The sequence below is a fragment of the Melospiza melodia genome, chromosome 13 (genome assembly GCF_035770615.1).
Source record: "Melospiza melodia melodia isolate bMelMel2 chromosome 13, bMelMel2.pri, whole genome shotgun sequence".
Lineage (NCBI taxonomy): Eukaryota > Metazoa > Chordata > Aves > Passeriformes > Passerellidae > Melospiza > Melospiza melodia.
In genome coordinates this window covers 14,489,399-14,514,647 of record NC_086206.1, presented here as the reverse complement: position 1 = coordinate 14,514,647, position 25,249 = coordinate 14,489,399, and the positions used below count along the sequence as shown (strand labels likewise).

Sequence of the window (25,249 nt, the reverse complement as noted above, 5' to 3'; positions counted from 1 at the left end):
GGTATTGGGGGCCCTTCCTCTTTTCTAATGTGACCCTGATGCCATCAGTCAGTGCTGGAGAAATGCCAACCCTGGAGCTGGGATTTGGCACCGCACTCTCCTGTTCCTCCTTACCAGTGTTTCACAAGGGCTCAGGGCACGCAGAGAGATGCAGATAACAAACCATGACCATCAGCTCATGTATCTACCATTTAAACATCTTAAATGCACACACTGAGCAGCATCAGGTTTCCTGTTGAAGAACTGGCTGGACAGAAACCAACAGCAACAAGTTGATACAGCACCATGGCTTTTTTCCTGAGCGGTAAAAGCAGGAGGATATAAATTTATCATACTGCTAAATTGAGGAAAACAAGGGCATGCTTCTAGGAGCTTTCTGCTTTATTAAGTAAATATCTCCTCATTCATGTGGAAAATTTTTTCCAATTTGGCTAAATAATTAATCACCAAAGAGTGACTGGTGATTAATGAACACTGTGATGACTTTCTGAGGTGTATGTTCATCACGACAATTTTCTTTCATCCCAGTGATTTGTGCTGGTGTTACTGACAAAATATGATGACAAAGGCTCTGCAGTGTCTGTGGTGAGACAGACATTCCAATGATACAAATCTGCCCATTTTAGAACTTCCAGGAGGTGAGATGGGGTCCCCACCTAACCCTGGGAAGGAGCATCTATCCCCTGGGCATCAGTGCAGCAGCCTGGCAATGAATGACCAATTTCTTATTCTCCCAAGAGCACTGTAGTAAGAGCTCTCTTTGCCCAGTGGAAGGAGCTGGTTTATTTGCAACAAGCCAAACCACCTGGTAACCACCCCTGCTGTAACACCCTTTCACACTGCTTAGAGATGTAAAGAGGCTGTGAGTAAATAAAAACAGATTCCCAAAATGCACTGAATCAAATACTCAGTTCTGCACTACTTAAGAAGCCAAGCTGATTGTGTTACATTTAAAACTCATTATGAGGATGGTACTTCTCTCCTGTGGATGAAGCTGAGCAGGAACCTTCATGCTGTGGAGGAGCACGTGCCCTGCCATGCCAACCATTTAGAAACACAGGAGAGGATGACAAATTCACATAGCCTTAGCTGTTGCAGTCTGAAATTAGGGCATGCAGATCCACATGGAAGTAATTTTAAGATCTCACTATGAATTTTGAAAAGCCCCAGAGCTGATCTGCACCAGTTCCACACAAAATTCCTCCAGAAATGTATACATGGGACTATTTCATTGTGAGACATCAAAATGAGATATTCTCCCTCCTTTGCTGTAAAGGCAGGAGCTGGGTTATAGCAAGGTCCAGCTGTAATGAATAAGGAGCACTGTAATGGCAGTGGGGAAACATCTCTATATCACTGGGAGATGGCACACACTACAGGTCTAGAAATCCACCTCTAAAACTTCTCATTTGTTACGTAGATATTCCTGCTTAAGGTCTATTTTGTGCACTTAGCCTTTCCTATACACTTTTACTTAATGCCTTAAAACTGGAGCTACTAACTCCAATGAGCTCTAAGAGGGTGAGGATAAACCACCCAATTCTGCTAGGAGGTAGTATACATTTTTATCATTTAAGTGATATTTTCCTCAATAGAGGCCCATTCTCATCTTATTCCCTTCTGTAATGATTTCCAGCTGATGCAGAAATACTCCAAGTACCAGACTGTTATGGTGTGTACAAGTTGCTGTTGATTATGCTCTTGTAGACAAGAGAATTTAATACAAGTCTGAAGTTGCTGGAATCTCAAAGCATGAGTCACTGCTCTGCCTTTCAGACTGTTTGAAGCACTTGGGGGGTTATGTTTCAGAGGAGGGACGTGCACAGAGACAAAATGTCCATTGCCAGCCTCGCTGCCAAGGTGTAAGACTGGGGTCGTGAATTCTCTAAAGAGGATATTTTCTCTTGGACAAGTGAAAGGCTGCTAAACCACTCAACTGAAGACATTTTTCATGGCCTCCCAGTGGAAACATGGATTCCCCTATTCCTACACTACGTAGCTTGACACATGCCAAAGAGAAGAAAATCCCTTTCCTTGTTATAAAACCCTCTATTTCCTACCTGCATTGGATCCTGCTGAAACCTGCTCCAAATTTTGCTGGAACACCTCAATCCTAAACAGTCAGTCAAGAGCTCTGGGCTTTGTCAGAGATCACACTCAAAGCACTTACTAGGTTCAGCATCTCCCAACCTTCTGCCATAAGCAGCTCCTGCAACATGAACCAGCAGAATTTCTGCTGAAAGACTGCACAAGTTATCCTGTAACAAATAGAAAAGATGATAAATTGTCTTTGACTCCTGAGGGCACAAGACCCCAGAGATGGGCCTGGTGGGAAGAAGAGGGCTATTAACAGCCCAAATTCTGTATATTGCAGGAGGACCCTGTTACCCATCTCTCTTGTCTCTCTCTCTCAAGCTGGTGTATTCCAGCTCCTTTGTTTCAAGCTTACAGATTTTATGCTCAGATAAAAGGTTTGCTGATGAACTGAAATAATTTTTGGTGACCAAGCAAAGTAGGACATGCCCAAGAATAAAGAAAAACAAAGTAATTTCAGCTCTGCCAGTCCTTCCCTTGCAATGTCAAAAACTTTATTGATTAACAATTGGAAAAAAGAGTGATGTCAGCTTACTACACAGTTTCCTGGGCTCCCTTCTGAGGGCACTCCTCAGTTCTTTCTCAATTAATGTGACAGCTGGGGAGAGTAAGCATTTTTATTGGTAAGTTAAGAAATGCCTCCATCAAGAGTTTTATTCTAATATTGCAGTAAGTGCACAATAATTGAGTTTTGGATTAAAATTTTTTTTTCTCTTTTTTTCTCAGCATTAGAAAACCATCAGTTCCTTTGCTTTGTGTTACTCAGTAACATTTCCCAGCCTTTTGCCTTTTTCGATTTTAGGCAGATTCCTAAGAGCATCTTATAATCAGGACTGTAATCCTCCAACCTCCCTTACATCTGTCATTTTCCTGAATGGTCTTAAAAATAAAATGAGAATGATTCAATTAATGGTTTAGGGGGATTTTTACATAAGGCAGAGCATTTCTTCAGCATTAGAAAATGCATGGCACAAATCATTAGTATTTCCCTCTATGAGTAAGAGAAAAAAAATTAAGGCAAGAAAAATGGCTGTAGATTTAATGTGCCAATGCCTTTCAGATCCTTTTGTTTCCTGGTTTTGGTTTTGTGAATGAAACTTAGCAACATCCACGATCCCACCAAGTGTCACAGAAAAATTTGAAATTCATCACATCTCATAAAACCTACAGATTGAATAGAAATCATCTTCAGTGTAGGAAGAACTTGGCCCAAAGTCCAGTGAGCTCAAAGAGAGGATTTGGGGTCAGTAGCATTCAGATTGATTTGAAATAAGCGAGGTTGCTGGTTTCAATATCACCACTGCTAAAAGGTATCAGGCTTCAAAAGTAACCAAGCCACTGAAATGTATTTGATTTCCTCACCTTCATTTTGGGAATACTCAGTTCTTGAGTACTCAGGCTAGAATAAGGTAATTTATTTTTTAACTTTTCTCTGAAGTGAGGAGAGCTGGATGTTTTCTTTCAAAAACAAAATACACATCTAAGCAAAGACCACCTGAAATCAGAGCTGATCCAGTCATCATCTGAGTCCAGGCTCCACAGAAATAATTTCAGGCTCTACACAAACCCCCAAATATCAGGAGATTTGCAATTGCACCAGGAAAAAGGGACTAGACTCTTAAACACCCTGGTCACTTGAATTTAAGGTTTTGGCAATTCTTATCTGCTGGAGCTCCGCTTTAAACCAACGTAATAAATAAAGGACCAAATCCCATCTTTCACACTCAGCTGCACTCAGGGTGTAAGCACAAACTTCAGAGTGTAGAGGAGGGGTCTGTCTGTGCACTGTGTACAGCTGCTGCCTCATCAGAAAAGCTTTCTGCCTTCTTCACTATCTGAGCAGGAGTTTGCAAAACTGAGCTCTTGGATCTGCATTTGCATCACACTTTCTGGCTGCATATCCACCAGCTTCAACACTCCTTTGTGATTTTGTATCCTGCAGATCCAGGAGAAACCAAGGGAGCTTGATACTTGCAGAGGCTAACTCTGAAAGGGGACTAAAGAAAACTATGTAATTATGGGAGTGTGAGACATTCCTGACTGCTCTTACTCTCCAGCAATCTGCCTTGGCCATCAGTGAAGCACTTCTTCATTTCACTCTTTCTCTTGACCAGACCAAATGGAAGAGTCAACACAGTGCCTTGATCTCCATTATTTGTCTCTTTTTCATGCTTCACCCATTTTGACAATCTCCCCCATATTCCACAGGTAAGCACCCTGGAGAACTCACATCAGGTATGAAGTTGTATGCCAGACAAATGGGAAAGGATAGACTGAAGAGGAAAACCACAACCTTCTTTAATTTGTTACCTAATTCATTTGTCAATCTAATGTTTCTTACAACCTCTGGGTTAGCCAAGCCATAAAACAAAACAGATCCCTGGTTACATTTGTGCAGCAGATTTGTCTCTTTCTTCTGAGCTCATTAAAACAACTGCTTTCATCTCATTAGATTGCTAAAACATTTCCAACAGGACTAGATGTGTCATGTCAGAATATGACAGGCAAATTTCTTTTGAGGTTTTAAAACTGGGTTGGAAGAGGAGAAGCTATGCAGTTCACTGTTGTCACCAAAAGATATTTTTACTTTTATGAGTCCCTAAAACAAGAAACAAATTAAGATCTGTCAAGGAAAAAGAAAAAACACAAACCCAAAATGTATTCCATCTTGCCTCCTAATATTGTTACTGCTTTTCTCTGAAATCTCTCTCAGTCTAATAACAAGAACTTTAAATATAAAAGAAGGAACTACGGTTGTTAATGTTTTGGCACAATTAAAAATCCAAGAGGAAGGAAATAAATGCTGAAAACATGATTAGTCTTTGCAACTACAAGCCACAATGAACAGCCTTACTCTCCTCTATTCCCAGCTCTTATTCTTGCCTGCTTCAGGAGCAAGCTCCCTGCGCTTTGCCACTGCAAATTGTGGAACATGACACCCACAGCATCCACAGATGCAAGAAAGCATCTGTGAAGGTGGGGAAAAACGTTGCTGTGAGGAGAGAGCCCCCTCCTACAGCAGCCTCCACTGGGATGATCTCTGACACCCTGGCAGGAGACCCTGCCTTGCTCAGGGTGGGTAACACTGCCCAGCTGCCATCCCAACATCCCAGAGCTGCCCCAGCAGGCAGTTTGCTGCTGCTTTCCCTGCAGGTTCCACTGCCAAAACAGCCCCACCAGAGCCTCCTCCCTGCTGGGTCCGTGTGCCACACGCACGGTGCCAAATCCGCACCCGCGGCAGAGAGCGCTGGGGCAGGTCCTGGGAGAATGGCACAACTTCATTGGGAAGGCTGCAGCCCTTTCCCCTGCTTATTGAAACCCAGCTCAAATTCTGCCCAGGTGCAGCCTGTCGCTGCCCTACTTTGGGCTTTAAATCACAGAAAACCTGGAAAACAGCAGGAGACAAGTAAGGATGAGGATGGCTCGGCCTGACCTGGTGCTCCAGTGAGGTTTGTGCCTCTGGGTTGCCAGCTCCCACCATGATCAAACAGCTCCCAGATGGAAGCAGAGCCGAGTGGGGCTCTGCACCCAGTGCCAGAAGAGCTGTGCTGGGGAGTGGGACAGACCATGAAGACACAGTTTGCAGCCCTGTCCCTGGGAAGATGCTGCAGAGGCGAAGCAATTCTGTGCTGTTAGCCCCTGTGGGGTGAAGTATTCCTGGGGGAAGGGGCTGCAAGTGTGAAATCACTAAGGATTTGAGACACAGACATGCAGCAAAGAGCACTGAAGTGGGTGTTCACAACACATCATTTCATTTCAACGGCATTTGGCACCAAATTGCTGCAAAACCAGTGGGCGGGGACTGCTTCTCACTGAAGAAGTTCATTAGATTATAAGTAATTTGGTTACATAGAGAGCAAGTAGAACCTGGGGCTGTTTTGAGGGGCTTTTTGAAAAAGGTCAGAACAATGTATCAGCCGGCTGTTGGGACTGATGGCTGCTGGGGAGAAGATAGTAGATATTTCAAGATAAACACTGTATACTAGTGTATTTTTCTCCTTATTGTATATTTCCATCCTTCTCATACTTAACATAAAAGACATTTTGTGAAAATGACTGGCACGGCAGAGAAGCCTATCAACTGAGTTATTGCCAGCACTTCTGGTGAAGAGGCACATAGCTGCTCTGGAGGACAGGCAGGGCTGGAAGCTCTGGCATCTTGTGAAAAGGAGCTGGACCCAATCTCTGTGCCCAGCTCAGCAGGGGACAGAAGCTACTTCTGCAAAAGCAAAATCCAAAACCAAAACCCAAGCCCTGAGATTTTTCCTGTGGGCAGGTGAAGCCATGTCTCCTCTGGAGTGCCACACCTATTGCTAGCCCCTTGTTTGGGAAGGTGAAATATTGCCCTGGCTCACCAACCAGAACAGTGGCTGCTGAGTAGGTGGCAGGACATTGTTTTTGAAGCCGTGCCAGCTAAGTCAGCCTCTCTGCGTAAGCACCATTAAACACTGGGTTCCCTGGAAGCCTGGTGCTGAAGGCAGCGGATGGTGTCCCCACCCGAGCAGTCCAGCCCTGCTCACCACTGGATTGTGTCACAGATTTAAGTGTCGTGCTAAGCAGTGAGAGATGGAGATATGCTTGGTGTCCTGCTCTGCTGAGGCTTCTGATGAACAAGCATATTCACCAGAGTTTTAAGTCCCCACAAAAATATCCTAAAATAACATCAGTCTCTATTTCATGCTACAATCCAGGTATTACAAAAAAAGAAGATTATAAATTCCAAATTCTGCATGTGCTCAACATTTATTTGAATACACAAGATCTAAAAAAATATTAATATCCATTGCACTCCTATATTGTGAATTTACTGAGATAGGGTGGTGTGAGTGGAAGATGAATTTCTCTCATCTGGTAACTCTCACCATCTAGCTTAGATTTTAAAGGAAAGCCTGAGCTTTGCTTGGTTACAGATGGTTTTTAGATTAAGCTGAGTGAAAACAGAATCTGGACACAGCCTGATTCTGAATGCTGTGGCACACTCTGGAGTCTCATTGGCTTGCATGGCACAACCATGCCTTTCAGAACGATTCCTCTGACTAGCTTGGCTCTGACCCTTCATTTTGAGGCATGGGTAAAAGCATCTGGACTCCAGGACTGGTTGTGAAAAAATACAGCAAAATTAATCAGCCAGGGTGGAACAGTCAAAGTGCAAGGCTGAAGGGTGTCAAAACAACCATGGGAGCTAAGAAAAGTGTCATTCCTAGCCTGTGTTGCCACTGTTTAGGATGTACATTCCAGACTCCAGTTCCACCTCTCTGTCATTCACCAGTACCTCTTGGTTTGATCGATAACCCCCCATTCACCAACTAAAAGGTATCTCCAAATATTTCCACTAAAAAATCCTGAATTACGTTTACAAATCCTTATCTACATCCTGGCTACACTCTCAAATTACTGTAATTTCTAGTTTTTCTCCTGCTACCTAACGTTTCGAGGACTAACTGGGCAGTGTGTAACCTCTTCTAGTCCTATGTAACAATGTCTGCTCTCTGTTCCTTTGTCTTAGCATTCTCCAATCTGCCTCTAGATTCCTGTGCTTGTTTCAAGGCAATATCCACGTGTGAAGCTGCTTGAGCCATTCATGAGGATGAGATTTATTATCTAGAAGCACACCAATAATACAGTATTAAAAAAAAAAATAGCACTCTTTCATCAAAATCTAATGAACATGCGATTTAATCTTTATTAAGAATTCATTAGGTTCTCAGCAAGGCTGTCTAATGGAGCCTGACCAGGTGAAATGCTAATGCCTAGATTATATTTAAATTAATTTTGGGCAGTGTTGGTTTCCCCGTCGCTCTCGCGGCGCCCGCGGCTGCGCGGCTCCCTCCAGATGCTGCTGCCGTGCTCATGGCAACACCGCTGTCCCCACCCCGGCCTCCGCGCACTCCACTGGAGTTTCCACACTCACAGATGCCTCCCAGTTTCCAGCACTATAAGCCCATCCATCATAGCAGCTTCCTTGATGTTTTCACATTAGGTACAAAGCTGCAAGCCTGGCATGCTTTACTTTGAGTAGTTTTAATGAAATGCATGTGTATATATATACATATATATATACACACACACACACAAAATGGGTATATTTCAGTTCTCAATATACAAATCTAGTCCAGCAAACAGGTTATTATCTTGATGTGATTTGCTTCAAAAAACAAGAGCTCTGCTCTTTGGAAAACAAGAGTGATTGTATGCTTATTGTGTAGCCAGTGTGGTCACTGGCACCCTCCTGCCTATGGGCTCTACGTGTGCACTCTGCTGTTGTAGTTCCTACAGCCTCTCCCTTCAACCAAAACCCATCGCCCGCCATTCCAGCATGCTTCTGCAGAAGCAATTCCTAGAGATTAAATAATTTATTGGTGTTCATCTGCAGCGACATGTCTCCTGATCCACCTCCTGCACACAAACAAGAGCAAACCAAACCTACTCCACCCCAGACCCAAATCAACTGTGGGGGTGAAAGGGAGAAAAGCCCCCTTTCAAACAGTGAAAGGGGATAATCAGAGCCTACAGAAGCAGGGTACACAAACGTCAGTGGGAAAAGGCACGGACACCACTGTGCACTAGAGGCAAGTCTCCTCATAATGAGACCTCCCAGCCCCGCAGCGCCTTGGGAAAAGCACAGCCTCAGGCGGGGATGATGGTTTCACTGAACCCCCGAGGGGTGGGCACAGCGGCCACGGAGCTGATATAGAAATATCCGGGTCACCTGCTGAACCACCCTGCCTGGAGGGAAGCTGGGCTGAAGGCCCAGATCTGCCCCCATGGTGCACACACATGCACACACACATGCACACCCACATTCACACACACTCTCTCACACACACTCATACACACAGGCACACACTCACACCCATATTCACACACACTCACACACACACTCACACACACACACTCATACACACAGGCGCACACTCACACCCATATTCACACACACTCACACACACACTCATACACACAGGCACACATTCACACTCACACACACACACACACTCACACCCACATTCACTCATACACACACTCTCTCACACACACACAGGCACAGACTCAGACCCACATTCACACACATGCACACACTCACACCCACATTCACTCACACACACACTCTCACACCCACATTCACACATGCACACACGCACACCCGGGGCGGCTACGGGAGCTCAGGGCTGCAGCTCACGACGGGCACGGGCCCCTCTGCTTATCCCGGAGCCCCTCAGGCTCCTCCCGGCCCCTCCGGAGGCAGCCGAGCGCGGTTCGAGCCCCCGCCGGGCGCTGTCCAGCACGAACCGCCTGAACGGCGCGCCGGGAGCCGCCCGCGGCCCGGCAGCCCCGGGTCCCCGCGCCGGGACCTGCGCCCCGCTCCCCGCGTCCCATCCATACCCCTCTGCGAGCCTCTGCCCCTCGCTAAGCAACCCCGGTCCCGGGGGGGCCCCTCCCAGGCACGGATCCCTCTGCAACCACCAGCATCGCAAAGCGGCAACCGCTCCCAGCTGAAATCCAGACCCTGAACCAGCGCCCAGGCTCGTTCCGTGATGGCGCCCGCCTCCAAACAGCCCGTCATGTTTGTAGCGGTGGGAGGACGGGGAATTTCATTGTATTTTAATTTTTTTTTTTTAAATGGGTGGGGGGAGAATAGTCGCACCACGGGTGTGCCTCCACCTCTATTAGCCTTCCCTGCACCTGCTTTCCTACGGGGTGCATTTACATGAGCCACGGGGATGCTTGGAAGAGACCTTGCGGTGGGGCTCTTCACTGCTGTTTATTACACGGTTACACCTAATTAAACACAGAAAAAAGGGTGTGGGAAGCCCCAGCGAGGAGCAGAGCCGAGTACCATAGGGAGACTCGGATCCCACAGCAGGAGAGGTTTGAATGAGATGAATGGCCAAGCTCGTCGTTCATTAATTAAAAGAGGAAGGTACCAGCTCAATAAAAAGGGCTTTCAGCGACAGGGAGCCTTGGTTTAAATCCGCAGAGCCGGCAGATAACACCCCGACATTAAGCTTAAGTGACAGCGGCTCGCTTCCCGGGGACATCTGCGCCGAGGGGGAAGGTGGGCAGCCGGCCTCGCTGCACGGCCGCCGGGGGCGAGGCCGCGGGGCGCCGCTTCAGCACCAGCGGGCCCTGGACAGCGCCGGGAGCGGCGGCGGCCCCGCCGCGCTGTGCCTGCGCGGTCCCCTCAGGTAAACATGGCGCCCGCGGCCCTCGCTCACCTCCGCGAGCCCCCGCCCCGCTCTCCCGCCCCGCACCGCCGCTCGCTCGCTCCCCCCGCGGGACTTACTTCATTTGCTTCACGATGGTGCTTTTTCCCGACTCTCCGGCTCCTGTTGGAAGAGAGATGAGGTGGGATAAGCACGGGGGAAGAGGAGGAGGAAGAGGGGAGCGATGGGGGGCGACCGGCGGGTTCTCACCGAGCAGGAGTAGTTTCACGTCTTTGGCCGCGCTGATCCCGTCCTCCTTCAGGTTCTTCTCGATGGCCTTGCTCCGCTCCAGGGCGGCTCTTTCCTCAGCACTCAGGGTACATCCCATGGCGGCGATGAAAATTTAAAAAAAAAATGAAAAAAAAAAAAAGGGGGGGAGGGGGGATGCAGCCCCCGCCGCCTCGACTGGCTCCCGCGGGCAGAAAGGAGGAGGCGGCCGGGGGGCAATAAAAGAATTAAAGCAAATGGCCGTGAGGCTCCGGGTAGCACAGCGCCTCCGCGGCGGGGCTCCCGGCTCCCTCCTGCCCCTCTCTCCCCGCGCCCGAGCGCTCAGTGCATCCAGCGGGGCTGCAGCGGGCACGGCGAGCTCTTCCCGGCCGGGAGGCGGAGGCGGAGGCGGGGGAGGAGGAGAAGGAGGAGGAAACGGGTTGGCGGCGGGGGAGGGTGCGTCCCTCTCCCGTGCTCCCGACTGTCGCTGTCCCCTCCTCGGCGGGCGGCGGCGGAGCCGAATGGAGGCGCGGGAGCGGCGGCGGGCGGGCGGGCAGGCGGGAGGGAGGAGGGAGCGCGGGGGCGCGCCTGGCTGCGCGCTCCCGCCGGCCTCGCCCGTGACGCGCGTGGCTCGCGCATGCTCGGGGCCGCCCCGCCCGGGCCCGCGCCCGCTGCCCGCGGTGGGGCCGCCGCTCCTCACGGGCGGGGGTCGCGGCCCCGGGGCCCGGCCCCTCGCCTGTCCCCGAACGGGAGAGGCCGCGGCTTGGGCTGCTGCCCCCCGTTCCCGGTGACTCAGAGCTGGGGTCTGCCTTGGTGGAGGGTCTAAAGGGGAAGCCGTACGAGGAGTGGCTGAGGGCACTTGGCTTGTTCCGCCTGGAGAAGAGACTGAGGGCAGAGCTCACGGTGGGCTGCAGCTTCCTCTGGAGGGACAGTGCAGGGGCAGCACCGATCTCTTCTTGCTGTGACAGCGCCCGAGGGAACGGCTGCAGTTGTGCCCCGGGGAAATTAGGTTGGATATTAGGAAAAGGTTCTTCACCCAGAGCGTGCTTGAGCCCTCGAACAGGTTCCCCAGGGCAGTGATCACAGCTCCAAACCTGGCAGATTTCAGGAAGCATTTTGTCAAGGCTCTCAGGCACATGGTGTGACTCTTGGGGATGTCCTCTTCAGGGCCAGGAGTTGGACTCGATGGTACTTGTGGGTTGCTTCCATCTCAGGCCATCCCACGATTCTGTAGGAATGGTGCAGTGCAGAGCTGAGTGTTGGGGCTGTGACAGCAGCGTGTCCCTTGGGGCTGTGACAGCAGTGTGTGTGTCCGTGGGCACTGGGCTCCCCTGGCACTGCCCTGGGCACTGTGGCGACCCTGGCTCCCCACATGCCCTGAGGGTCCCCACAGCTCCTGCACCCACAGCCTGCGCCTGCCCCCATCCCACAGTGCCGTGGTTGTGACCTGGCTGCCAGGAGCCCTCTGGGAGCTCCGCACAGTTCAGGCACTTTGATCAACACTTGCAACGTGAATCGTTTACATGCTCCGTGCAAAGCATCAGGTTTCAGCACCATGTTGGATTATGTTTTCCATCAGTGTAATTAACAGATGGTTTGGGTTTTTTGTGCTGCAGTGTGGTCACAGACCTCACCAGATGACCTGCCTTCTTTTCATAGCCATTCCATGACATCTAACAGTGATTTAAGAATTCTAGTGAATTAAAGTCCCACAATTTTCCTGGCAGGTTTTGCCATTTCACAAGGTTGGAAAAGAGAGAAGAAAACAAGTGTCAACAAGGAAAATAAAATAAATTGAACTTTGTTTAAAATGCTTTCCTACACGCCCAGACAAGTCATAATATACTCAACTTTAATCTATAACATTGATTGATATGTGACAATCTAGCTATAAAAAGATCTAGAGAGGAAGGAAGTATTGAGCACAGCAAGGTAAAATGCATCAAACTAAAATGAGGATAATCAAGGATTGCTACCTGATCCATGGAAAGGACACCCACCATTTCAGTAAACAAGAAATCTGCACAGGGAGGTTTGATTGTTTGGAAGTAGATGTTAATGCTGAGGCTGCTGATTTCGCCTCTAAAAGCCACTCCACCTCTCTGCCAAAAAGCACCCAGCTACAGGAGGCCTGACAGGAAATCCCTGTGCTGTGGGAAGGAAATGCAGGGCTGCCCCACAGGCCCTGGGGAAGGCAGGGGCTGCTGTTGGTGCTGTTGGGTGTGGGTGACCAGTGCTTACACTGTGGGTTTTCCTCTTGGGACCTCTGCTCATTGCCTCCTCTGTGATTATCTTACCTGCTCTCCTGAGTTCACCAGATCCCATTTCCAGGACCATTTCCTTAGGGGTAGAAATATCATTTCTAATGGCACTTAGAGTATTTGAAGCATGAAGTCACAGGCACTTTCCTTCCAGGCAGCCATCATCTCCTCCCAGTGCTGTTTCTCATTCCTTCTTCCTCACAGAAGATGTTCTTCCCATTTTTCCTCCTGACTTCTGAAACAAAAGGGAAAAACAGGACATGAGGTTAATGAGGTAAAGAGGGTGTATGAAAAAAAAGCAGACAAAAGAAAGCAAAAGGTAACTCAGTGTGTTCAAAGACCAGTAATATTTACTACACATTTGTAAGCTAATAGGTGCAGTGTATTTGAATTTTGGGTAATTTATTTCTGGAAGCTCAGGGGACTGAGATGGACAAGCAAGCCTACAGCATGTGTTCAGCAGGGAATAAATGGAGATGGGTGCGGTTACAGAGCAGTTCCTGCTCTTTCATATTCGCACAAATCTCATGTGTAAAATCAATAGGATCAGAATTTCAATCAATAAGTTTCATTTCAATGGTTCTAGCCAGAGGGAATTACAAAAAGTGCCGTATAGAAAAAGCACAATGAAGAAATCCAGAGGCAGTGTCCTCATGAGATGGCTGCATTTTCTTCCCGTCTCCTCCAGCAGCTTGCCAGCCTTGGACTCATATTGGGAAACTCTCCAGGGGTTTTACTAAGAGAATTAGTCTTTTGTATCAGCCTCTGGCTACTCGTTATCTGACAAATTTGTAGCCTGAGTGTCCTGCCATGGAGAAAATTATTTCTCTTCTTCTTGACCAGTGTGGAGTCTGCAGTCAGCCCTTTGTCCCATGAACATCCCCATAGCTACACAATAATCTGCTAATTTCTTTCTTAAGGGAAAATCAGAAATTGGCAAGTCTTCTCCTTGCTCTCTCAGCTCTCAGAAAAATTCAGGGGAGCAGCTGTGAAATTGAGCCATTTCTGAGCCATTTTTTTCCTGCTGCTAACTGAACAGAGCTGATGGAAACGTTTCTTTCAAAATTTTCTTAGAGGGAAATTTAATTTTTTTTAAAAATCTGCTTATTCATGGCAGATGAAATTCAAGAACATGAAAGAAAAAAGGTTGCCTCCTCCACCAAACAAAATGCATTCCAGCCTACTTGGCTTTTGAGATAAATATATTGGGTTTTGTTGCTGAAAAAGATGTTTCCCTTTTTCAGGAGCTGACAGAACTCCTCTTTTAATAAAAGAGGACTGGTTGCTGGTAGTAACAACTTCAGATGAAAACAGGCTTCTTTTTTTTCCCCTTGTAAATGAGAGAACCTCTCCATTAAATGTGGAGCGGAGGAACTTTCTTTCTGGCTATTCCTGCAATTAAACTCTTTCATCAAGGTCCATAAAGAACTCGCTTGTTTCTGCTCAGACTGCTGTCTCCCAAACCTAAGAGTCAGCAGTGTATTTTAAGCAAAGTCTTCATTCTCCTGTATCTGATCTGTGCCTCAGCAAAACCCAGCTTCTTTCTGCAATCAGTTTTCAAACATTGTGCTAGGAAAGTTAATCAGATAGTAATTTCTTTAAGAAGTGAAGGATGGTAACAGAACTGATGGATGCCATTGGAAAAGACTGTGCCAAAGTCAGATATTGCGGGGTAGATGACAGCTTTATGATCTCACCTGAGTTGTCTTATCCTGGCTGCTTCCAGACTGGGGAGAGATGACCCTTCCAGCCCACACCACCATCCTGGGCTCTGCTACCCAGCTCAGGGGTTTGTAGAGTGCTCTGGCCTTCCTCCCAGAATCACAGAACAGTTTGGGGTGGAAGGGACCTTTCAAAGCCATCTAGTCCAACCCCTCTGCACGGAGCAGGGACAACTTCAACTGGGCTATGTTGCTCAGAGCCCTCCCCAGTCTTGCCTTGAATGTTTCCAGGAATGGAGCATTCATCACCTCTTTGGGAACCTGCAGTTCCCTCAAAATCAAGCATTTCTTCCTTATATCTAATTTAAATCTGCCCACTTCTAGTGTAAAACCATGGTTCTTCTCTTATTGCAACAGATCTTACTGAAACGCGTTCCCACAGCTTCCCAGTCTGGAAGAAGCCAGGAGGTAGCAAAGAGGGATGAGAAAACTCTTCTGTGGGCCTTGAGAAAGTCTCAGAGCTACCACAACACTCCCACCAGCACACCAGAGTTGCAGTAGTATTGGAGGGAATGCCACATTGGCTCCATCCCTGTAATTAGTTGATATTGTGGGAACAGCACATCCTAGAGAACTGGTGGGTGGTACGAGGAGGGAGTGGGGCAAGCCCAGAATGGTGTGGCCATAGGAGGGAAGCTGCAAAGCTTTGCAGCTCCTCTTTCCCCTCCTACTTCAGGGTTGTTGTGTCCAATCTATAATCTTATATTCCTTCGGTGTGGTTGTAATGTACATGCTAATGGAACGGCCACCAATCCCACGGAGAGATGGCGATGCATTCTAGCAGATCTCACCATTAGGAAGTTTTGCCCGGATATTCAGCTTAATTTTTCATTCTTTAAATTGATGTCAATTACCCCCCAGCTAAACCTAGTTATGCAGTGGAAGACAGGTTTAAAATACTGCATGATCTCACTAAATTGGAGAAATGGACAGAAATCAATACAATGAGAGGCAATAAGAACGCCCATAAAGGTTAAGTGGTTGATGGAGGAAGGATTAATGAAATGCACAGATACTAGGTTAAATTGCAAATATCCTTACTTCACTCTTACTCACTCCATACCCCACAAATGTGTTCTACTCCAGCAAATCAAATGAGGAAGCACCTTAGAATTTGACTAGCGAATTGCAGAAGTAGAGATGAGTATTAAGGGAAGAGATGGTCTAGGGTGGATTTATTGTGTGGAAAATTGGCTATAAGACAAGAGTGAGACACCAAGAGTCAAAAAAAAAAAAAAAAAAAATGTGACCTGTTGATAAGAATATGACCTGCAATATAACTGGTGTCAAGAAGTAAGTTGGACAGCCTGATGAAGTCTAGAGAAATGCAAAAACCCCTACTTTTGTTGTTAGTTTTTCATGCCTGTCTGGTGGCCAATGATAACTACAGTACCTGGGAGTCACTGACAGTTCCTGTCTTGAAATTGGGTGAAGTTTTTGGGCTAGGGCTTATGGGGTTAACACATTTCAAGGCAGACAGATACAACAGCTTGTCTTCAAAGTACTTGGAACCAACCTTAGAAAGTTTTCTGTTCAGGTCTGTCATGCCACGGAGAGAAGAACGGGATGTATTCTGAGGAAAGTGACAAATGCCAGAGAGAAGATCTGCAGGAGGAGCTGAGGAGAACTGCATGTACCAGGGCTGGAGGAGGTCCTGGGGCTGGTCTGTCTACCAGTCCCAGAAGACAGCAGCTCAATGAAAGCACTGCTCTGTGCTGTGGTTCAAACCAATGATTTCCTGAGGATCCGCATCAGTTTCTGCACAATAAAGTGTTTTTAAATATAAAGGTTTCTACTACTTATTGTGAAAAGACATTTATTGTGTAGCCTGAAACAGGACACTACCTAAGTTTGCGAAGGGTCCCAAGTTATGGTTTCTCAAAGTAAGAAAGAACTTGTCAATAACCCTTAATGTGGTGGGAGCTTCTTTCTCTTTCCTGTCTCTTTCCTGCAATGACTTTCAACTCCCAGCTCTACGGAGTCTTTGCAGGGTCCATGTTTTCCATTTTTAATGGTTCAGGGACACATGGTGGTTAAAAGATTTGTAGGCCTACAAATAAAAAATCAGAATAAGAATTATTAAGTCTTTTGCTGCTGATCATTGAGAGGAAATCAGTACAGATTCCCTCATGGGTATTTTCATTGTTTGGGACAGGTTTACATAATGATGGGCTATTTTCTTCCCCTTTATCTGATCCAGTTTCTGCCTGTATGGTAGTGCAGAAATTCGTCCTTTGATGGTGATGGGAGAACCTAATGGAACAGGAATGAAAGCAGAGAAGAAGCTAACCTCTATCCACTTTCCCCAGTAAGAAATATGGAACAGCATGGGTGATTCAGCAGGTGCACCAGTAACATTGAAAAGCCACAAAACTGAAGCTATGCAATGTTGTCCTTCAGGCAAGGGTGAAATGGTGCCAAAAATGAGACAGAGAAGCTGCCCCTGGCTTGGAACTTGATGATGACAAGAATCAGTCAGCCCTTTACTATTCCTATTTCCACAACATCAAGGGTGATGATTTAGTAGGAATTAAATTATTCCAGCCACAATCCAGGAGTGCTGGTTAGAGGCAAGGTCTTGATTACTCTGTGTAGGAAAATCAGTCATTGCTTGGTCTTGGTGAAACTGAGCTTAATCCTCTGCATTAAGCATTCAAGCTCAGACATGCAACTGATTGCATGCAAGTGTCATTTCATTCAGCTACTGCCATCACATGCAAGACTTGGATAGACAATTCAAGCAGCTCCATTTACAGCACTTCAGGAACATTCTTGTTTTTATACAAATGCTATCCAGAAACCTTGCAGCTCTCATTCACACAAGTAGGCCTGATGAGTGATCTTATTGAGGAATGCTAATTCAGTCCCTGAAAATATCAGTGTACACTTATAAGATTCAGAGCTCTAAGAAGCTAGCTCCAAGTACAAATATACCATCAGTTACATACAACTCCTTCACTTTTTATCTGAAAAAAGTCTCAGTTTTTTTTTTTTACAGAATTAAAATTGTTTTTCTATCAGAAATATCTGTTAAAATATGAAAAGAAGCATTGGCCCTACCAAGTGTTGTTTCAATGTTATGCAGTGCTTCCTGATTCTAAGTACTGATGTGATTCACAAAGGCTGGCTTTAGCTGACAGAGGCTGTAATCAGTGGAGAAAAAGAGACACTCCTCTGGAGGATGAATACCAGGAATCATCTCTCACCTCTGATTTTGAAGAGAGCCTACAGTCTGGCTGTCCTTGGCTGAAGCTAACCTTCGTGAGCATCCCTCACAATGCCCTCAGACAAGGACTTGCTTTCACTGGGAGGGGATGTGGGAGAACAAATTCTGCACATGCAAAACAGGCAGTGGTATTCTGAGAAGGTCATGCTGGGGGAAATGACATCTCGGGCAAGCATGAAACAGTACCTGAAGCAAACTCTGTATTTGGAGGATCAGTGCACTCACTTAATATCAAAATATTGGCTGGATGCTAAACCTGATCCAGGTTCAAAAAGCAGAAGAAAACAGTCCTGTAGAAAAGATCCATCAAAGGTTTTTAAATACAGAAAAGGACTGCCTCTGGCTAAAGTTGTCCCCAGGTGACAGACTGCCAGGAGCACGAGTGCAGGAGGAGAGGCTGCAGCGCTCTCTCCCTCCTGGTGCAGCCTGCACTGGCCTTGCAGAGAACTGAGGAGGCTGGGCTGGGCAGCTCATCACTCTGCTGTGCTGTGCCTTCCTTACCTACTGAGTTTGGCCAGCAAATACCATGAAATTGCCAAGAGCAGGTTCTTGCCCTGGGAGCTGCTCTTGGCTGTTTCTCATGGCTTCACTAGGCAGCAGTGAAACTCCCCTTGATTTCAGTGATGTCAGAAATGGAGCATCTGGCCAGCTCAAGAGACTTCTACATTAATGACTAAAACATTGAAAAATGCATGGTCACAGCATGAGGAATTAGATTTCTGTAGTAGTTCAGCTTGTCTGAGATATATTTCATTGTTGCCTGGACCAGAAGATCCAAAAATTGGCAGAAAATGCTTATTCTGTGGCTGAAGAAGGGTTTTTCAAATGTGCTGCATGAGTTCTCTGATTTCCTAACAGAATTGTGGCCAGGAGGTTTGTGTGCTGGGGTGGGATCTCTGGCAATTGATAGTTCACATGAGTATTAAGCTGGCTGCCACTTGCTTTCTCAAATTCGTGGAATGTAGTATTCTTTTCTTCACCTCATTTACTGCTGAAAAACAATTACACTGAATTTTTAAACACCTGTCCTATTCCATCTTTCAGCAGGAGGTGACATGAGACACAGGTAGTCCTATAATTTGGTGTTCTTTTTGGGGATTAACAGATATGTAAATATAAGTTATTAAGATCTTGTTGATTTTTTTTAAACCTTTGAAAAAATTAGATGATCCATTAGCATACACATAAGGATGGCATTTCTTTCTACTCTCTCTCCTTTTCTTTGCTTGATATGAAGAACAAAGTAGGTCAATGAGAAGGGTTTTTTAAGTACTGGAGATGAATGTGGTAGGACTTACCCTGTGTGCAGAGCTGGAAGTTGTTTGGAAGAGAAAATATTCCGGCTGTATGTAAGTCCCCTGCCTTCAAGAGGCTGATGCCAAGGTAGAATTAAAATGTGTTTTTGCTAAGAAAGAAAGGATCCTAGCAGTTATTTTTTCTTTCTGATGATAATCAGTGGTCATTGAGGGTTTGATGTGACAGCTGTAGATCTCTTCTGTCCCAGGGCAGCCCTGACCTGCACGAGCTGAACACCAGAGGCACATTTTGGAAAGCCACCTGCACTCCTGGCAGGAGGAGGGTGGTTCAGGAGGGGTGTCTGACAGCTCAGCACTACAAGTGTTATCAAGCAAATAAAATGTGCCTCCCACACACATCAGCCCTGTCTACTTTAGCATGTGATTACAAAATAATCAAACCAAAGTCCAGCAAGGAACTGAGGATATATCCTGGGCAGTTTTGATATAAAGAAGTAGTGAGGTCATTTATTTCCTCTATCCATTGTAGCAAATGGGTCATACTGGCTGGCTGGCTTGGGAATAAATACAGTTTTAATCTCTTAACCAAGTCTACAGGAGATCAGTTTCAGTGAATGCCAGCTAAATGAAGAGATATAATGGATATATTTGAGGAGAGAAAAATCTGCATGCAGAGTGGCTGGGTTGCTGGATGAGTGAGTTGCTGGGCTCACCCTCCATTCCTGTGTGCCCAGACGAGCCAGAGGATTTTGGGAATGATCAAACCATGGGAAGGCTGCACAGTGGAACACCCCTTGATCACACCATTCCAGAAGGAGCCCAGGAGGGGTTCTTGGGGTACTTGGTCACCATCCTGAGCCTTCTCTGCTGAGCAAGTGGCTTCCCTGGTTGCTGGGTGATGGCAGCACTGAACAGCAGCACAAACACATGCTTGTGTTGCTGGGCTGGTCCAGGGCAGGGGCTGGTAAAGCACAAATCTCTGCCTGTTTTTCTCTTTCCATGTAAGAAGTTCAGCCCCATGCCTTGCTCTTGGGTCCTGGTCTCTGCTTAGCCACAGTGAAACTGCAGTGTGTTTTCCTGTGCCGTATAAGACAAAAAGGAAATTAGGCTGTGCATTACTACCAGGAGGGTCACAAAGAGGAGAGGTCCCCAAATCCTGGATGCCCTCTGGAAAGTGGCTGCTCTGTTCTCTGAAAATCCTTTTCACAATTTCTGTTACAGTGCTGTGGATAAATACATCCCAATTCCTCAAGCATTTGCTCAAGTTGCAGTAACAGGGAACATTGCAGGGAACAGAAGAACAGGGCACTGAATCCTTAAGTATATAAAGACTTATCAAGAGGTATCTAAGTTCCTTGGGTTATGGCCATAGCAGGACATGTAGGTCCCTACTCTCTCCCTCCTAAAATCTCCCTCTTGTTCCACTAGACACACAGGAAGGATGATGAAGTGTGTCTGAATAATTTTTGTGATTGTATGGGGCAGATGGAAGTCTAACAAAATTCATTACTTTATAGAAAGAAATGAAAAAGCCTTATCTGAAGAAACTCTGAACCTGTAAAAATCTCAGGTGTCTGAGAGCCTTCTCAAGACCATGTTTTACATTTCTTCTCTTCTTCCTGTGATGTTTTGTCTCCAGATTTTTTCTCCTTCTCTCTTAACTGCCTTTCCTCATTTCATTCCACACTGCTATTCCCAGGGTTTTTTTCTTGCTCAAATTCCTGCTCCCTGTTAGAGAGCATGGGGGTAGCTGGGAAGATGTCTGTGAGTCACAGATAAACAGTCTCCACTGTGAGTAACTATTTCAGATCTTGCCATGCAATGACACAGGGTGCTGTCAGTGCCTGTTAAAGAGAAACCCTCCTTTGGGAGCATGGCCTTGCTGATGAGGAAGTTTTATCTCCCAAATACCTTTTAACCCACACTTGAGTCTGCGTTTGCTTGTCTCAAGACAAAACTCAGCGGCTGCTGTTGGTGGTGCCAAGGTGAGGTGACGTGAGCCCGTGGGTAGGGGTGCCCTGCTCTGCCTTTGCTGCTCTCTGCACTGCCAGGAAGCTCTCTGAGGGTGGTTGGACCCGGTTTGTTTGCACAAGGCTGGGTGCTGCTGCTGCTTGTGTGACTTCAGCTTAGAGCAGAGCAGATCCTGGCAGGGGGATGTGTTCCCCCGCTCTGGGTTTGAGTGGGAGATTCTGGGAAAACTGTCATTATTTGGAGCAATATCAACACGCTTGGTAGTGATCCCCCAGCCTCCCTCCATGCCTGTGTGACAGCCTGAAAAATGCTCTTTCTCATGTGACACTGCTCTGGGGCCAGATCCAGGGAGCAGGAGGGGCTTAAGGCCTCCTCCTTGGGTTTCCCAAGGGATGCTTCTTCTGGGACCACTTGGCATGATGAGATGAAGAGCTGCAGGTTTGTGGAATGCTGCCCATGTTCCCATGGCTGTGGCATTTCAGGAAGGTGCATCAGGATCTGCTTTGCAAATTCTGCTTGCCAGGAGATTTTCCCTGTTGATGTCCTGTGGTGGTGGCCCTGGGTGGGCACCATGTGAAGCAGAGCTGTTGTTTCCTACTGGCAAAGAGCAACTGAGGCAGCTCCAGTCTGTGCAGTGCCTTTGCTGATACAAACACTTTTGCTTTTCCCCTGTGACAGGACAATCTTACCTTGGTTTGCTCGGCTTTATTGAGAGAAACAAGCTGAAGGGGTAGGAGTTATCTGAAACTCCCACTCATCTGCCTGGTACATTGCTTCTCTTGCAGAATATTTAGCTTTCAGGCCATGGAGACTGCATCAAGCTTCATCAGCTGATGTTGAATGTTTTTGAAGTTTCAATTGCTTCCTTGCCCGAGATGGAGCTATCATTTTTATTGCTTTGGTTGCTTAGGCAGGGAAAGGGAAAGATGAACAAATCAGTACAGCCCTCTTGAATTAGGATTGATTTTCATGAATTCTTCGTGTTGATTTTGAAACACAATTGTTTCTAAAACATTTAATTGATTGAGGTTTTTTCTTTCTCCATTCTTTTCAGCAGCATTTGTCCTCAGCCATTTGCCACTGCTGGGAGAGGAAAAAAAAAAGAAAATAAGCTCTGTGTGAGATCAAGATTTCAACGCATTACACACCAAAACATTTGTTGCTATTTACTTTTAAAAGTGCCCTTCTGAGGCTGCATGGCTACAGCTGCCATCTGTTCGGGATTACGCTTTGGAACTCCTGGTTTCTCTGCAAACCTCCTGCCTGGCACAGGGAAGAGGTGCTGGGGACAGGGCTGGGAACAGGGGAGCAGCACCTTCACAGCTGGATCTGGTAGGAGACCACCAAGATGGAAGATTGCAGTTAGTGAAGGCGCCTCCAGAGTGTTTTTCCCCAAGATTCAGTGAGATATTCATTAGGTGCTTGCTGAAACTCCAGAGAGGGCCATGCCAGGAGTGCTGCTGTTCTTCTCCTCTGTTTAGTCAGGCAGGAGGGGGATGTGGCTAGAGTGTGCCTGAGCCCCTGGAAAAGCCCAGCTCAGCTTCTGAGCTGTGTTGTGTGGTGGCAGAACAGAGTTTTTCAAGGTGTGGGGAAAAACATCATCCCCTGAAGTGGCAGGACCAAAACTGTGTCCTGGAGTTCATCTCTTAGGCAGGGTAAGTAACTTCCAGTGCTGGAAATCCCTCACAAGTGTGTGACAGCATGAAAAATGCTTTTTCTCACACAAGCAAATGTGCACATCAGCTGGTGAATCAACTGAGGGAGGTTTTCTTCAGCAGCCAGTGCAGGCTGTGTTTAGATCTGTGTTTTGGGAATAAAGTGCTTTTTCAGTACAAGAAATACGAGGTTTCATTGTGGTGTGGTCTTTTGCTCTGTTTTCCAAAACAGGTTTGTGGGTTAGGTCCAAGCAAATTCTCTGGGATTTGTTTGGCAAGGAAAATGATGGAGCTGCTGTTGCCAGATGTGCAGGCCCTGCTCTGAACTCACAATTTGCAATGGCTCTAAAAGCCTTCACTAGTCCCTCCAGGTGTGGGAAGCTGGAGAGTCCCAGTGACCAGCCACAAACCCAGTGGAGATGCTGGCACAGCCTTTTCCTCCCTGCTTGGATCTTGCTGAAAGCTCTGATGGCAACAGATGCTAATTGTGAACATAACAGTTGTCACCTTTGTGGCTAAAACTCTTCTTTAGATGTCCCTGTACCCTTAGCCTATCCCAGCTCCGACATCACTGATGTGACAAATGGTTAAACTACACAGGAGCCTGAAGATGGGTCTGTGTTTAGCAGCTTTGCAAATCAACAGAATGATGTAATAAAGGCTGAAGGCAGGGTATTGCTTGAGCCTGCATCAGGGAATTCTGCCTGCCTGAAAGGGTCCTTCTTTTTGCAACTTGGGCTTCTGAGGCCAACTTTATGAAATTGCTCAGAGACATGAAAAATGAGCAGTATTTTTCACAAGTATTCAGCAAACAAGAATTCTTCTTGTGCCAGTGCTGTGCATATGAAGGAAACTTGTTTCTCTGGGCCAGATTCTGGATGGTTTTTTTGCATTTTTTGACTTATGGGCTTGGATATCTGGGGAAGGTCTGAATTATGGAGAATACAGTAATGCTGTTCCTCTGGGTCCCCAGTATGTGCTCTGAGTCCCCAAAACACTTTTGCTACAGAGGCTAAATGGATCTGCTTTTCTAGATAGTCTCTTACTCAGATTTGTAATTACAGCCAGAAATAATAAATTTTTTAGAAACTGACGGAGTTTAACCTCCCAAGTGGTGAGCAGTTTTTAAAAATTGCCCTGGTGCTTCTCAGTGACTTGAGTAAATTAGAGAAATAGATCCTCTCGTGTGCTTCTCCTCTATTTACTCACGCTTCTGCTGCCCAGAAATGATTTGCACAGCTACTGAAGAGGCAAGCCAAGACAGCATCCCTGTTTATAGCAGCACTGCCGTTTGGAGGATCTATTCTTGCTTTGGGTCACCCTGGCCATGCAAACTCCAGCCCCCAGAGCAGCACAGAGAGCTCAGTGCTGGCACTTGGCATTCCTCAGCCAGCCCAGGGACGATGGTTTGGGAGACATCAGTGTGGTTCTGTGGCTTGGTTCTCAGCTTTCAGTGGTAAGGAGCTGCTCTACATTTGGTGTGCACAGCACAGCTGCTCCAGCAGAGCCCTGGGATGGTCTCATCCTGTTATTTTGCTTCACTTCTCAGATTTTTATGGGTTTATCACTAGTCACTTCACATAAGCAAGGTGGAAACATATGCAAGGTTAGTTGTGTAGAGGTTTTGCACTTGCTGGACCGTGCTGACTCAGAAAAAAGTTTCTATGAACCTGGTGCCAGTTTGTGAGGAGCTGGGGATGGGGAGGAATTTCTTTGCTCTTTAAGTGGCCAGATAGGCTGCGCTGCAATCTGCAAGCATTTAGCAGGTCTATTCTGGAACCAAACTACATGTTAGACCTTTTCATTTCCTCTAGGAATGTTTTTTCCTTTTCCCCCCCTTTGGTATCTGTGTCAATAGGATCTGGACTGAGATCGTGCCAGTGCTTTTCCAGATAATATCACCAAATGCAGGGGAAAGGAATAATGCACTTCCTGGATGGGTCCCTGGGGGTTTGCAGGGCTTCTGGTGACTGCAGGGATTCTGGCTGTGGGCAGAGAATGAGGCAAGAAGCATCTGGACAGCACTGGGCTGGGAAGGCAGTGGCCAATTTTTTCTTGGACTAATCACATCAGGCAATGGAGCCAGCAGCAAACTGTGTCACGAAGAATGTGAAATATTGGCAACATCCCAGGCCTTTCCATTAGGGCTGGATTTCCCATCTCATCTCCCTCCTTCCTCAAACTGTGTTGATGCTGTTTTTCCTTGAAGAATTAAAGTATGTCAGATCCTGGCTTCTGTCAGGTCACAGTGTTGTCAACTCAGGCATCCTGCCACAGCCCAGTGGAGTCTCAGGGACTCTGTTCTCCAAGGTTACAAAATCAAGGCTTGAATTGTAATAGAGAATTTATTTTTTCAAATTTGCCTTTAGTGCATGCAATTCTGACCATCTCCATATTTATATTGTAAGTGGGTTTTATAAATTTTCTGGAAAAAGCAAGGGATAGTTTGTATTCTCCTTGCTGGAAAGCAACATTGTTTAACCCTTTAGGTCTGATACCTGCGGCTGGAGGGAGTGGGATTGGTTTTGCTGAAGGCTGAGGTTAAATTTGAGAGGCATGGGGGCTGAGACACAAGTGTGAGCTTTCCCTGCCCAGGTTCCAGCACTCCAAGGCTGACCAGCATCGTGGTTTGCAGCCTCTGCAGTGCTGGAAGGCTG

The 25,249-nt window shown here is 46.7% G+C and overlaps 1 protein-coding gene and 1 long non-coding RNA gene across 3 annotated transcripts in view; one reads left to right on the top strand and one right to left on the bottom strand.

Annotated features, from left to right (window-relative positions):
• The window catches only part of GNAO1 (G protein subunit alpha o1), a 142,035-nt gene extending 130,983 nt beyond the window's left edge, over nucleotides 1–11,052 (bottom strand). The window contains exons 1-2 of one of the 2 annotated variants that reach the window (XM_063167848.1): nucleotides 10,506–11,052; nucleotides 10,376–10,418 (exon numbers count right to left, since the gene is read on the bottom strand). In XM_063167848.1, coding sequence (XP_063023918.1) covers nucleotides 10,376–10,418; nucleotides 10,506–10,623 — 161 coding nt within the window. In that variant the 5' untranslated portion in view covers nucleotides 10,624–11,052. The remainder of the gene's footprint in view (nucleotides 1–10,375; nucleotides 10,419–10,505) is intronic. The other variant, XM_063167849.1, reaches the window with a different exon arrangement.
• On the top strand, nucleotides 10,318–16,282 carry LOC134424241 (uncharacterized). The gene is made up of 2 exons (XR_010029383.1): nucleotides 10,318–10,437; nucleotides 16,022–16,282. It is a non-coding gene; the product is annotated as an uncharacterized LOC134424241 (long non-coding RNA).
• The last annotated feature ends 8,967 nt before the right edge of the window (nucleotides 16,283–25,249 follow it).